This window comes from Haemaphysalis longicornis, unplaced genomic scaffold (genome assembly GCF_048455015.1).
Source record: "Haemaphysalis longicornis isolate Haplotype H1 unplaced genomic scaffold, Haemaphysalis longicornis Haplotype H1 scaffold_7, whole genome shotgun sequence".
Classification (NCBI taxonomy): domain Eukaryota; kingdom Metazoa; phylum Arthropoda; class Arachnida; order Ixodida; family Ixodidae; genus Haemaphysalis; species Haemaphysalis longicornis.
In genome coordinates this window covers 104,734,217-104,749,233 of record NW_027526422.1, presented here as the reverse complement: position 1 = coordinate 104,749,233, position 15,017 = coordinate 104,734,217, and the positions used below count along the sequence as shown (strand labels likewise).

Below are 15,017 nucleotides of genomic sequence, written 5' to 3'. Positions count from 1 at the left end.
CTTTTGCGGCCATGAGTCTCGGCTAAACTGGGCCCTCTCACACGTACGCTCGAAGTTGACCAAAAAAAGACCGATGTCTTCTCCTACCTTGTAGGGTCGCATTAGGTCACACATTCGCAACGTAGGTCGGTCAGTCGCCGCAGACTGCACGCTGCTGCCACTCTGACGTCTAGTTCGAGACGCCTCGACGTCTAGACGCTTCATTTCCAGCTCATGCTGTCGCTCCCGTTCCTTCTCCTCGCGTTCCTGTTTCTGCCTCTCTTGCTTCTGTTCTCGCTTTCTTTCTTCGCGTTCCTCTTCGCGCTTTCTTTCCTCGCGTTCCTCTTCGCGCTTTCTTTCCTCGCGTTCCTCTTCGCGCTTTCTTTCCTCGCGTTCCTCTTCGCGCTTAAATACATACATACATACATACTTAAAAAAAACATACAATGCCCCGACGGGCGAGGTTACAATACAGGACAGGAGCAGAGCGACCGCATGGATTCGCTGCTCAGACAGGAATGAATATCAGCGTTTGTGCTGCTTCTTTTATACCCAAAAAACGCCCCCAAGAGTAACACGCCACGAAATCACCGACACACACACGCACAGTCTTTCCAAGATCGCCAGTCATCTTCGCCCCTCGTGGCGTCCGAGAGAGGGGGGAGAGTGTCCTTGAAAGGTGCCGAGGTCGCGCTATCAACTCTGATCGCGCTGATAGCGAAAAGTCTAAGCCGGGTAGGTCAGGGCGGGACTCTCCGACGCGCAGGTGCCTGAAGGGTGTGGCGCTGGCAGCTGCCGGAAGCACGTTGCAAAGCGAGGTGATTGACCCGGCATGGCGAGACACGAAGTACGATTCACCGACACGTGGGCGCACATGGTCGATTCCCACGTGGTCGCTGATGCGGAAAAACACGTGTTGCTGGCCGATTCGTAACAGTGGCTACCTTTTTGCGGCAGACCTTACACCTTATTCGTTGTGTATTTTTCTTGAAAGATTCTGTGATATTGTGCTGGACTAGGGTACGTGCGCGGCTGCAGTTGCCTGAGTGCGACCGTGTGTGACCTGTCCAGCTTGCGCTGGGCTGAGGGAAGGTTCGTCGGGCCAAGCGGAAGGCCTTGGGGATTTTGTTGTATCTCGTCATTCCGTCCTTGGTGCAGTACCACGGGCGGTCGTCACCGGCGCAGTTTGGTAGCTCGCGCACCCTGGAATGTGCCGTCTCGTTGCCATTACGATGGTTCTCGGAGACTTCCCCCATGTGTGCGGGGAACCACTGAAGTTGGGTTTGTGGTCCTAGTTCTCTGTGGACTTAGCAGCGCCATAGGATTCGGGTCACGTAATTGTGCGAAATGACAATTGGCGGAGAACCTGGGTCACGGAGTGGATACCGATAGACTGGTCTAGAAAAAGAGGTAGGCCAATTACTCAATGAAGGGACGAAATAGGGAAATTCGGAGGCAAGAAATAAACTCTAGTGGAGCGGGACCGAAGCGGTTAGAGGTCGATGGGAAAGGCCTTCGTCCTGCATTAAACCAAGTGGACTGCGGTTGTTGATGATGATGATAATGATGCAACATACGGGTCTCCGACGAAGGGAGAGGGGCCGCCAGCTGTGCTGTTTCTTTAGCCTTGAACCCCTGCAAGCTGCGACAATTTTTGTTCGGCTGAGCCGCTACAGAACTAGCCTTGTCTTTCGGATGAAACACTAGGATAAAACAGCGTGGTCGTACCGTCTATTTGTTTCGGAATCCTGAGTTTGCGTCCGTTGTGAGAAATGTCGTATAACATGACTAGTGCTAGAGTAGAGGCTACACGGTGGTGGTACGGCTTTTCCCATCCATTTCATCCCAGCCGAGCGATATTTGCTTACTGTAGCCACGGGACTCGGACGCTAACAGAAATACTGCCGCAGAATGAGCCGTCAACACTTTCGACGCGGCAACCAAAACTGAAGGCGCAAAAAAAAAAAAAAAACCGAAGCCAAGGACACATAGCAACAGTCAAACCTCAAGTTAAGCTAGGTTCGGAAATGACAAGTCTACGTCACACAAACCGCTCCATGGTGATAGAATGATTTGCCGCGCCACCGTCGCCTCTAGTTTCTGGTATTGGTATGTACGAATGTGCTTGTGGGTGGAGCACTGAGGCACGATCAGAGGCCCGCAGGCAGTACAGATCCAAGCACGCAACAAAAAATACGCGTGATTGGCACAAAAATGTCATTGGTTGAAAAATTGGCACGTGTTACATAGCCAGGCGAGCGCTGCAACGCGGTCGCAGTGATCCCCGCTAGTAGTGCAAGCGTTAATTGAACCGCAATTTTCGGATAGGCTGTAAAATACTAACAGAACCCCTGGTTAAAGGTATCGCACCATGAAGCGGACCTAATTGTGGTCTTTCGTGCCTTGGAGAATTGCGAAATATACAGCCGCGCTAGATATCTGGACAACATTTGGTCGGTCTGGAAAGACCTACCTACACGATTTACAACACACTAGGCCTTTCATCCACTGATCTCCACTTAGTTGCTGGATGGCGCTTCGCCGCTGTCGCGGCCTGGCGCGCGCACGGCCACCGGAAGTTCAACGACTCGTCCCGGAAGTCAGGCGTCTGCTACACTTCTCAACCGCTGATAAGCTTCCCCATTGGCGCATTTTGGCATTTTGTTCTCACTTTATTGCATTTTGGCTATACACATTGCGTTCAGATCGCAACATATGCAATACCGAAATATGCGACGTTAATATGAAGCAGAATTTAATTGCAAAGGAGAACGAAAATGTCACTTGGTTCTTGGTTTGAGAGACGACGCAGCTCTAACAAGATTTATGCTAGGTATTTATGCTAGAAAGAAAACAACGTGGGCACGGCGTCAGGCTGTAGCCGAGTTCGTGCGCCCGTTCTGTCAAAACAGTTGTCAGTAAAGTGGTCACTGCAGAGCCTGCTGCCTGGGGATGGAGAGCTAGTTACACGGGCACAGTTAACCACGGTTAAGCAAACCGCGGTTAGACAAAACCACAGTTTGCTGCGTTACACGACAGACGAAACTGCGGTTACGTCGCTAACCATGGTTAGCGCAAACTGAGCTTGGCGCCTCAGTTCGGTCACGCTAACCGCAGTTTCTGCAGCCGCAGTGCTCAAAATCGCACAATTCAGTTCGGACGCAAGTGGCGGCGCATCAGCGGAGGCGAAAAAAAAAAAAATCACCTGGCGTTCGGAAGAGACAAAGGTTCTCAAATAGCGGGCGCCCAAAAGCTGTCCCCAAGACGCGCTTGCGTTCTTTGCATCGCTCTCGCAATCATCGCGACTGCCCGCCAGCAGCGGCTCGTTTCCCGATCCGCCCGATCAACTACGACAAAAGCCGTGCTAAATTTGTAAATTCCGCGCGTCGTCCGCCAAAAATGGATATAGCAGGCAATCTTGAAGCGTTTTCAGCACTCGGAAACGATCGGCGCGCGCGTCGGCTGTGCCTGTAAACACGCCGGCGCGCCTGCCCGCACGGCACTGCTTGCGGCCCGAACCATCCCAGACCACGGCAGCTTATCGCATCGCCGCTCTTCGAAATCAATCTGATCGCGGAAAAGAACTTCCGCTTTCGAGAAAAGGATGTTAGTGCGGTGAAAAATTGTGCTATGGATTGTAATTCGCAGTTGTAGAGATAGCGGTGGTCAAATATCTACCGCGATACTAAGATGAAAGTTCCCAACACCGAACAGACCTAAGCAAACCAAGCCGGTTGCGAGCTGTTGGGGAAGCCCCTCTTCTCGCCGCGCACGAGTGCGTTGCGTTTGTGGCAGAAGCGAATGCTTTAACGATATTTCTTTTTGTCTACACTGCTTCTCTTTTTTTTATCGTGAAGATAAAAGTGTGGTAATTTATTTTTGTTGCGCTCATAATCAAGTGACTGCGGTTACCAAACTTGCAATTTCGCGTGTTACATCCAAAACCGCAGTTGGCAATAACCGCGGTTAAAGTTTAGTAACCACGGTTAAAATTAACTGCGGTTAATTTCGCCGTGTAACTAGGGTATAGGTTGGCCACCCAACGCCGGTATAAATCCGGCTTAGAGCGAGGGAATCTGCGTAACAAGAGCCCCAGCTTAAAAACGACACTGATATGACATTTGCGTTTCGCTCTGTATCACGCACGTCGTACAGAATATTGTAATACTTCCAAGTAGAACGTCTTCCCAGACGACTTCTCTGGTCTGCTTGTGCAGTTGACGGCGCAACAAGCAGGCATTTTTGGCGGAATGCGTGCGAAACCAGCCCATGCGTAGCATGCGCTATGCTGGAACGGCCCGACTTCCGGGACGAGCGCGCGCCGGAGAGCTCGAAGCGCCATCCAGCAACTCTGGTGGAGATCAGTGCTTTCACCACAAGTCAGGTGCAGTCTAAAGAATGTCGCTTTAAAGCAAGTAAGCAGATGTACTACTTGCTTTCACTTGTGTGCCGTATACGAAACGGAAACATGCGTCCGGGTAATATCTACTGTAACTGGCAGCGCAGCGTGTTTTTTAAGTTTTGCTCGCGTCATCACCTCACAATTTTAGTTTTGAAACGCACATACGGCGCACTTTTGCGTCGTTTTACGCTCCACTAACATACCAGATTCAGAGTCTACACAGGCCGTGCTTTCACGATTCGTGGTAATCACGACTTTCACGGTTGGCGCACGCGCTGGTCCAAGGGACCTGTCAGCAGGTAAAAGTGATGGGGAACCACGGACTGAAACAAGACTTGAAAATCAGAGCAACGCGTGTTTATTAGACGAACACCTAGTTTATACGACATAAAAATAAGAAGGATACACCTGGAGTGGATGCCGAAATATTGACGCAAAACACAAAGTTAAAATGAGCAATTTATCGATGGCGAAAACAAGCTAAGAATTAACAAGAGGATGCCTTTTGTAGAGCATCACACAAGTGAAATACGCATACGTAAAGCATGCAAGAAGCGCAAGGAACCGCTCATAATATTAGTGCGAGCAAAAGCCAACTGGGATAACCATGCCGCGAACACGCATTCCCGCTTACTCCACAGCCTCCTCAAACTCGTCCTCAATCTCCTCGAATGAGTCGTCGACCCCATACAGTGGCTTTTCGTCGGGGCTCGAGGCACGACGCATATGCCACTCCTTCAGGTCCAGGCGGTCTCCCGGGCGCATAGGTTGTTCCAGGAGCGCTACGCAAAGCGGGCACATGAGTTCCTCGAGGTTTCCCACGTGGTACTTGCACTTCCAGGCGAAGAACGACTCGTACTTGCTGGCGTCAGCCATCAAGACCCGCAGGAACGCAGCCAGTTGCCCAGGCTGCTGCAGCTCCGCCGAGTCGATGACCGAGTTTGGAGGAACGTCGAGCGTCACGTTGGGCGTCGCCAAAACGACGGGCACAATGTCGTACTTGAAGGCTTCGTAGATCACGTCGTACACGCTCTCGAAGCAATCGGGCGACAGCTCCACGAGGACGAAGCGATAAGCGTCTGCGACGCGTCGCATGCAGTCCGCTGAAGACAAGCACTGACCATGCCCGCAACGGGTCAGAATGTGTAGCTTGACTCGATTCGAGGCGCCGGATGAGGCGTTCACGCTCAGCATCTGCAGCGCCGTACGGTTGCGCGACTGCTCGCGTTCGCTGGCAATCCAGGCAACCGCTTTGCGCTCCTTATTCGGTCCGCCGCTTTTTTTCACCGTCGCGTTCAGACGCCAAACCTTCGACGGGATGCGCACGTCCGAATCTTCTCTACGGCTCATAGTCCAGTTGAACAGCGTCGGAAAGGCCTCCAGGAAGTGTGGCAGCTGAGTCTCGTTCTTCGGCGGCCAGTTGTGGGCCCAGAAGACCCACATCTGAGGGACCGCTCGAAAGTTGGGGAGGTCGGTAATGGCGAAGTGGCCCCCGTGGAAAACGACTGCGTCGCTGTCGGAGAGAAAGCCCCGCCGAGCAGACACAATGCATTGACCGCTGCCTACGCCGGCCTGGGAAGGGGTAGCACACGAGGTCACGTTAATGATCCTCCCGAATGACAAGCCTCGATTAGGCGGCCATGCTTCAGCCCACGGCCGGCTGACCCGCGCATGCTCGCCAGTCCACTGCAGAATGCGGGGAAGGCGGACGTCGGTGCTTCGGTTTCGCCAAGTACGCCAGGGTGGCGACTGCTGCATGGGCGGAAGCGACCGCGGATTCCAGTTTTCTGCCGCATCCGCAAGGCCCCAACCGAAGACGTGATAGCAAAGCGAAACGATTAAGCGAATCGCAAGCAGCAGTAGAACCATGAGCGCCCCAAGCTCAATCCAGCGTTTCCATCCCACACGCACCGACCGCGGCTGGCGTACAGGTAGAACCGCCAAGTATTGTGCTGGTGGGTCCTCCAGAACGTGCAGTTCTTGCAGCGGAAGATGTAGCGGACCATTGCGCGGATCGTCCATGTTCTGCCAGGGGAAATAACAACAGAAATATTATATAGGGAATTCGCCAACAGACGTTCAAATGACTGCGATTCTGCGGGGAAACAAACACGACGGGTCATTCCAGTTTAGTTTGCTTGTAGTGGCTGCACACACGTAGCGTCGCTGGCCGCGAGTAGCCGTGCGTGTCATCTGGGAGCCTCTACCTAAGCCTGAAGAAATTTTGTTCTGTGTACTGACGGGAAAAAGAAAAGCGCTTACGCAATGTGTCGTTACAGACGCACTTGGAGTAAGCTTAAAAAGTGACGTGAACAAATAAATCCCAAGAGAGCCCGCAGACTTACGTCCAACTATGTGCGCTCGGCGGCTGCGAATCCACGGATTTCCTTACTGAAGTCTAAGAAATTGTGGCCGCTACGGACCACAATTTAAAGTAAAAAAAAAGTAACATTCAATGGCCTTTTTTGAAGCTACTGAAGACGGGCCACGACAGATACAAAAAAGCCAAATAAGTATCAAGACAGATATTGTTATGGTGTCTTGTTTGATAAGTCGGGCGAAGTAAGAAATTTTCAAGGCTAAAACATGACACGCGCCGAAACCGGCCTCTGGTACATCCGAAAACACACAGACCCCCTGCGCTAATGCGTTGCAGAACTGGCGTACGCTGGAAAGGTGGTGTGCGAGGGGGCCGTCCCCCTGAACAAGAAAATCGATTACAGTGCGGGGAAGGGGGCAGAGGAGACGGGCGGTTCCACAAATTCTGCCTATCATCACATAATAACTACCGATAACCCTTTTTGTATCGCAAGCTATAAACCTTCCATCCGTTATTCATACATAAGATGAAAGCATGTTCTAGGCTGTGTTTCACACGAGCAGTTGCACCTTCCTGTCGACTGCGCCAATTGTAGGGCCGCTAGCACAGCTCACTGATGACATGGAATCGCTCAGGACTAAAAAAAATAAAGATGTTTATACGCGCAAACCATGTGCCTTTCACAAGGCCCATCAGCTATTGTGCTATTTCACTGATAAAAAAGAACCGTGCAGCCGGATTGTAATGTATGTTTTTGTACTGTTCATTTGGTTAACGACATGCTTGGGCTTTTCTCTTTTTTTTTTTTCGTGTTCTTGTTTAAACTTGTGTTGCTTTCATACTGCCTGTTCAATCTTTTGCCATCTTCAGCTCCTCCGCTCCCCTTGAAATGACATCCTGTAGACACCTCTTAATCGCAGTGCCGTGAAATTCGAAAGCAGTGGATGCTGCCCGTGACTGATTGGATGCTCTCGTTCACTATGTTAAAAAAATTCAGGGAAGCTTCTACTCGCGCGCAAGGCTTGAATGGTAAAACTGTTGTAGGTGAGAATTGCCGGACGCATAGTTTGGTTTCAGTATCATTGTTTACTTGCATAGTTGCGGTCCTAGTAATCGTCGTCATATGCATCTAAGAGGTGATCGTCTTCTTCGCGGAGAATGGTGGATTCAACGTCATCCTCAGCATTGTAGATTTCCACCAGCTCAACTGGCAAAGCGTGCACTAAGTCGCGCAAGGCTTGAACCATGCCGAAGCTGCAGGGTCTCTTTATTCGTGAGCACTGAAAAACACATCACCATCCATTTGTATGAGTTTGAAATTGTTTATTTACAGGTTCCGTCGTTGCATTGCACTGTGCTAGTAATAGTCATCCTAATATGCATCAATATCGTCGTGTTCCTCATGCCGAGCATTACTTTCGGCGTAGCGCTGGATGACAGCGTTGACCTTTTTTTTTGCTCAAGCCACTGTGCGTGCCGGGGACGCTCGGCGGTCACCGCGAGGAATGCGCTCACGAACGCTCCGCATTTACTTGGTATTTGTTGGCGGAGAGCCTGCACCGATACGTGCGCAAGGACTCCCCTACATGTGCGGACTGTTCCGGACTGGAGACTCTGGAGCACCTACTCTTCTTCTGCCCCCACCAGGCGGCGCCAAGAGCAGAGCTCCACCACGCACTACAGCGTCGAGGCCTTCCCAGCGCCGAAATGGAGGGCCTTCTGTTCCCGAAGAGGCCTGCAGCAACCCAACAGGAAGTCTTCGCCCATCTCCTCCATTACCTGGAGACGACCGGCCTCACTCAGCGGCTGAAGCCCGGACCGCAGTGACTGACTGATGTGCCCGGTCTGACCTGCAGCCCTATCTCTTATTCTTTATCCTTTCTTATAGTGCACCTTTCTCTCTCTTTCTCTCTCTACTTTATACTTTCACTCCCCTCTACCCTCCTTCCCCGCACTGTGTTGTATGCAGGTGAGCTCCCTGCCGGGCTCAAAAATATCCCGAGTGCACTTCATCTCCTTTTCCTTTCCCGCAAACCACGACCCCCCTCTCACAGCGCACAAAATCAGTCGGGACAGCGACATTCGCCAGTCAGCGTCGTTGACGTTCTGCCTTAATGCAAGCTTTCTAACCCGGAGCCATCACACCCGCAGCAGTAGCGTCAACTATGGGCGCTCATTAGCGTCACAACGCACTACTTCGCTTAACCTCTCCTAGACGACAGCACCATCTGAATGGAAAATCGTATATGGAAGGATATAAGGCGCGTTCGTAGAGCTAAACAGGGGTGAGTCGTAACCCAGTTGGATCACTCTGTGCAGCTGGGTGACCTGAGTGGCTGCCTCTTTTGGATGCGTGCGTTTGCTTGCCTGAGTTTTGAGATGGTGCCGATCTTTGTTGGACTTATCTCGTTACAATTTGCTATCTGTTAGTGTTTATATTGTGTGTTAATTTTCTTGTCTGAGGTTTTCTGAAGTTTTTCTAAAATTGTCATGCCTTAAAGAAAAAAAGTTGAGGCCAGAGAAGTCGTGGCCTAGAAATCTAGCGCCGCCGCTTCAGTAGAACTTTTTCTGACGATGTCATTGCCGTGACGGATATGACGTCGGTGAGGGCTTGCTGTAGTTGAAGTTGAAGTTTATTTCCATAAACGTTCACCGTTATGGCGGAAAATAGGGTAAAAAGTTGCACTCAGCAACTTGACGGAGCCCTACATCCTTCATGGTCAACAGAAACAACAGAAACAACCGCGGCGGGGAAAACAAACACAAAAAGCGATACAAATACACCCCTAGTGGGTGTCTACGGCGGCAGAAAACACTTTCGTGTTAAACACTACGTAATTCCGAGATTATTACCAGAAACCAACTGAGATGCGCGCAAAAGAAAGTAAACCGCGTATACGGCGTCTAATTACACGAATGTTAACTATTTTCTCGAAGTTTCGGCGGTTCTTCAACCAACACAGGCTTGTCCAGCAAACAATAAATGCCGTCACGCGGCCAAAACCCGCAAATAGGTGAGCAGGTGATATTTAGCACAGCCATGTATGAATTGACGGGGTGGCTCTACAGAGAAGTAGCAGAGCCGATTTTATAATCGCCAAAATACAAGAAATATTTCACGCTTGACCCGCATTGTAAAACGCCCGAACAGGAGAGGAGCAGGAATAAAATAAGGAACTACGAAACTTGTGCAGGCACTGATCAGGAGCCGGACATCGTACAGCCTGCCGTACCATACATTCATCCGCACTGAAGGAGGCCACATCAACCGCATCGTCAGGACAGTATGTAGAGCAGCCGTCAAGCTCCCGATTTTCATTATCCCCGCCCCAAGCTCCTTAAACTGTGTATGATGATACCTTTGAAGCAATCAGGGAGGCCACTCTACTGGCGAAAAAAACGGCCGTCTTGGAAAAGCAAAATTTGGACCAGCCATTGTATAGAATGTAGCCACTCCTTCAGAGAGAAAAATGGCGAGTAGCCACTATAGATATGTGTGTGCTCCAGCGAATAACTCTTCCCGTGCCAAAAAACATAGATCCAATCCTACACGAGGGCAGGCGACAAGCTAGGAATAAATTGATTTAATGAAAGTTCTCTCTGGCATATAGTACCATTCTCTATGGTGATCACGAGAACCGCACGCCCCCTACCGAAATACATTGAGGACATCTTCTCATACTACGCGTAGGAACACCATCACTTCCCTTACCACACGGGATCTCAGCAGCGAAGAATCGCGAACTCTGCGCAGGACACAAACATAAGTATTGGAAACTCTAGAAGGGCGAAGATTTTTGGTAGGACATGTAGGACATTAACTTAAGCCTGTGTTGAATTGTCCACCCACGTTGAATTGTCCACCCACCTGGTCATATCGCATAACATGCTGAGACTGGATCATCTCGAACATTACATATTCCACCCATATCGATTCATTTGTGGGTGTCCTGACCAGCTTGTTAACGAAAGTTCAGCACGTGCTGAATCTGAGCCCTGGACTTCGGGTTCCAGCCTTAGTGTTTTTTTATCGATGCAACTCCAATGCCTAAACTTACTCGGCAAAGGTCTCCTCTCTGCCTCTGTCGTATAAAAAACCGTAGCGTTCACCGAGGCCAGGACGCTAGAAAATTACGTTTTAAACGCTGACACTGCCGCCTTGTTGCTCAAACAGACCAACACCGCACAGTCGCACCGTTTCACGCCCACATATTAAGCCTCAGAAGCGCGCGTGGCATCAGCCTTTTCTATGATGTGGTGCTTAAAACCACAACGGGTAGCCAAGCACTCGTCAGTGAATTTCAGTGCTTGGAATCTAGTAACGGTAAATACACCAGCTTAATTCTGAAACGTTGTCTCGACGCCGAAGTAATGCTGTCGCGCCATACATCTTAAAAGCTAAACGTAGATGTCACTTGCAACTTTTTCTTCGAACCTCTGCTTTCAGTTTTTAATTAGATCTCTCTGGTAATCATGCGCTCTTTCTGGACAGAAATGGTAAGTTTTCTATTTTCAGTTGTTTTAGACGGGCACATTAGCCGACTTTAAGCTGGATTCCTGGCCAATCCACCGGGTGTGTATGCGTCATAAGAAGAGGAACAACAACAACCGCGGCCCCACATTAAATAACCGCCTCATCTACCATGGTTCGCTGCGGTTGTGGTGCCGCGGAGTAGCAATATTAAGCCATAAAAGGCACCAGGACGCTCAAATCCATGACCAACTTTACTTGGTCGTGCTCAAATCAAGCCGCTTGCTTAAAGGAGGACCGTAAGGGTACCAGCAGGTACCAGAAGACGCTCAGTACCGCTTTACGGAGGGTGTGTTTCAACGTGACATGCGTGATGTCACTTCGTGCGATATTCTATTCAGCAACTGCTAAACCCAGCCGCCCGTTGACGTGTAGCGTTGGATATACGGCAGGGCTGCACCCTCAGCCCTTTATTGTTTTGTGCATACATTGAAGCTCTGTGCCTGAGCATCATTCATAATAGTAAAATTAGAGAATTTAAACTGCAGGAGACAGAGTTCAAGCTGCTGGCCTATGCTGATGACATTTGCGTCCTTTGGTCGCACAAAGAAAGCCTGAGGTTGACTGTAGAAAAAGTGAAGCACTTTGGGAAAAGTGGCTGGTTTTTTGACACGGTGAATCGCTGTCAACGCCAGCGACTCCAGCTAATGTAACTAGGCTCACCATTCAAGTAAAGTACTTCGGAACTGCACTGGAATATTATCGCGACAGTGAGCCTTACTGGCGGGGATAGGTGTAAGCACTGAGGTAGAGGGCAGAACAATAGAAAGCAACTGGTCTGTCAGTGTTAGCGAGAGCAAGGATTTGTAATCTTCTCTTTGTGGCAAAACTTTCCTTTTTGACACACGTGTTGCATTGTTTAGGTTAGAATTTCCAAAAGCTACACCGTGTACTTCCTGTTTTTGTGTGGAGGTCCACTTCGGAGAGGAGGAGTAGGACTAATTTGTTTCGGCGAATCCGTGATGGCGGTTTAGTGCTGACCAACCTGTTTTGTACGGCCGCTCGTAAACCTTTTTTTTTTGTTTTTCCCGGATGTACAGGGCCCTTTTCTGTGCACTGTAATGCAAGTAGAGTTAATGCGTGCATTGCAGAACTTGTGGTGTCTTGATGTTGTATGCCAGGTGGTGTTTATGGATAGTTTAGATAAATTGGTTTGCAATTCCGATTTTTGGTAAACGTTTCGATGAAATATTTGGTTAATGTAAGACGAAAAAAAATTATGTAAGGATGTATGTGACGCAGCTTTCCTCGTGTCACTGTATAGAGCTGTAAACAGTGTTGATCCAGGACAAGATGTGTTCGAACGAGTAAAGCGAATTGAAATGTCACCTTGAGCAAAGTCCTTCTTCTTTAAATTGCACACTGCTACACTTTCACTCCCAACTTGAATTTAGGGTAGGCAGCTTTTTGTGCGATGGGAAACTGACTGTTCCATTTGCAAGCAACCCGAACTTGTGGAGCATGTCTTTCTTCATTGCTAGGCAGCAGTGTTTTTTTGGAGGTCCTCAAAAGGACACTTAAGAAAGACTTTCCACTCAGCCCACACGGCATACGTTTTTTGGCGTGGATATAGAACACGGGGTGTCATTTGACAATGTCAAGTTGGTGGGCCTGGATTCATTTTGATGTAAACCCGCAACGAAACGGTGTTTCGGGGAAGTGTCCCACAATTTGTGGAAGTCAACAGAGAGGAGAACTTTGGGCGTGAGTTACTGTCAAAGATTGAACCGCTAACTGCGCTTAGGGGTTTTTAAAAGACTACCCCGGCCGTTGATGGGAGGGTGGCATTACCATTAATTTTTATTTTTTATTGTACATGGTGTCTTAGTCGAAAACCAGCAATAAAGTGACAAAAAGCCTCTTTGGCCTTGAGGTAGAATTCTGGTTTCTGCCCCGGGGGCCCTGGGTTCAAGCCCCAGCGGGTGTTCTAACACCAGAGATGTTAAAGTTCTTAGTTGCGGTGTCCATACGCTTTAAAATACCAAGAAAATGCCCAGCGCGCGTGAGCGTTGGTCTCGTAAGGAGCGACCGAAAAAAATACCAAGAAAATGCCGAGCGCAAAATGCTTCGATATGGAAGAAGCCGGCACACACTTGTTGCGCCATGTTAACGCGACGTCGAAGAAGACGACGAACAGAATGACGCATACCCCGAGTGCTCTTGCCGGTTGTCAGATCATTAAAATGACCCGTATATCTGCCATGGTTCGTGTCTTCATTCCTGCAGTCACGTAACATGTTTCGCAACCACTTGGTCATGGCTCCGGGAGAAGGTAAGACCCCTATTTCTGTGCCTTGCTGTAACAATGGCGAGGAGTTGTCGTTTCCGCAGGTATATCTGGGACAGGCGCGTAAGACCAACTCTCTTACACCGACCACGCTCGCCATGGCCAGCAGCGAGATTCAGACGACGAAGACAAAGACAAACGCAAAATAGGAGCATCTAAATAAATAATATATTTTTTTCAAACCCCTGATGTTTGGCCAATTCCCTGTTTGGGTATGTGCATTCACCAAGGATCATCATCATCATTATAATCATCATCATCACCGAGCACAAACACATTCAAAAGCTCGGGGACCTCTCCGTAGAGCTGCACGACTGACTGAAACACACGACGTTTGATGAAATCATACAGTTAGTTCTGGCGCCGCTTTGGCGTGCGGAACGAGGGCTACAACTTGGAGTTTCTCAGAGCCGGATTCGGTCGCCCTGTGTCTTTTACAATCTGCGCCCCGATCCACGGATTTCCTAAGTGCTCAACTCCAGCATGGGCATCCAGGTCATTATCGTTCACTGTCTGTGCCATGTGCGTCGTCGGCTACGTGAGCAAGGATGACCACGGAATGTTAAACCGCACAAGACCGTGGCCGAGATGATGGAGGAACGCGGGAACCTGGGTTACCCCTAAGTGCTCAAGTCGCTCGCTTCGAACATGCCCAAGGCGGTCGAGATATTGGCCCAGGAAGCCGCGTAGTTTCTCCTCTGTCAGGACATGTCTGAGAAAAGTCCGCATGACCAACAAGGAGCTCGAAGAACGTCCTCGTATGTAGGGCTGCCAGCTCTGCTGTTTCTTCAGCCTTGCACCAATAGTGCACGCTGCGCCACTTTGTTGTGCGCAAGCACTTTGGCAGCCGCTACTGTAGTTTGGCGGCGGCGATGGCGACGGCGACGGTCTCGGCGACGGCGTTTTGGCCGAGCGAGCGAAGATAGAAAACGCCGGAGGAAAATGTGACGAAACTGCGAAGGGGAGGGGAGCATGCTGAGCCCGCGCGAGGAGCTCGTCGTAGCTTCTGGCGAAAGTGTGAGGTGGAGGGCGGGACGCGCTGCTATTGAACCATCTCTCTCACTGCTTCCCCTCTGACTTCCAGACCCTCCATGCGTGGCTCATCTGAACCAAGTAACATTTGCGCGGGAGGTTCAAGCACGATTCGCAACAACATGATCGCCGGTGGGGCGGCAAGCCGCTGCCAGATAACAGTACAGTATCGCGCGCCGACACACGTTTGCTGATCACGCGATCCCTTCCTGCGACGCAGCAGATATGCGCCGTGACCGAAAAACTGCCGTTCCCTCTGCGCACAAATTTCGCAAAAGGGACTATAGTAATCGTCAGTATGCATTTTTAATGTTATTCTGCCAACAAAGTTTTTTAAGATCAATTTTTAGTCAAGTGCTCAACGATACTTCGTCTATTCAGGGTCATACGTGAACAAGGAACGCGTATGGGCTCCGAAACGTAAATTTTTTCCTTTTTGCCTTGGTCAGTGAGCGAGATTTTATAT

The 15,017-nt window shown here is 49.9% G+C and overlaps 1 protein-coding gene across 1 annotated transcript; it reads right to left on the bottom strand.

Annotated features, from left to right (window-relative positions):
- Positions 1–4,738: 4,738 nt before the first annotated feature.
- LOC144144743 (alpha-(1,3)-fucosyltransferase 7-like) lies at positions 4,739–6,778 on the bottom strand. Its single transcript, XM_077676260.1, has one exon. It carries the CDS (start codon positions 6,401–6,403, stop codon positions 5,012–5,014), a length of 1,392 nt encoding a protein of 463 aa, XP_077532386.1. The 5' UTR covers positions 6,404–6,778; the 3' UTR covers positions 4,739–5,011.
- Between the last annotated feature and the right edge of the window lie 8,239 nt (positions 6,779–15,017).

What these genes read in the sequence shown, in the direction of transcription:
- LOC144144743 (XM_077676260.1), bottom strand. Translation starts at nt 6,403, where the DNA reads ATGGACGATCCGCGCAATGGTCCGCTACATCTTCCGCTGCAAGAACTG.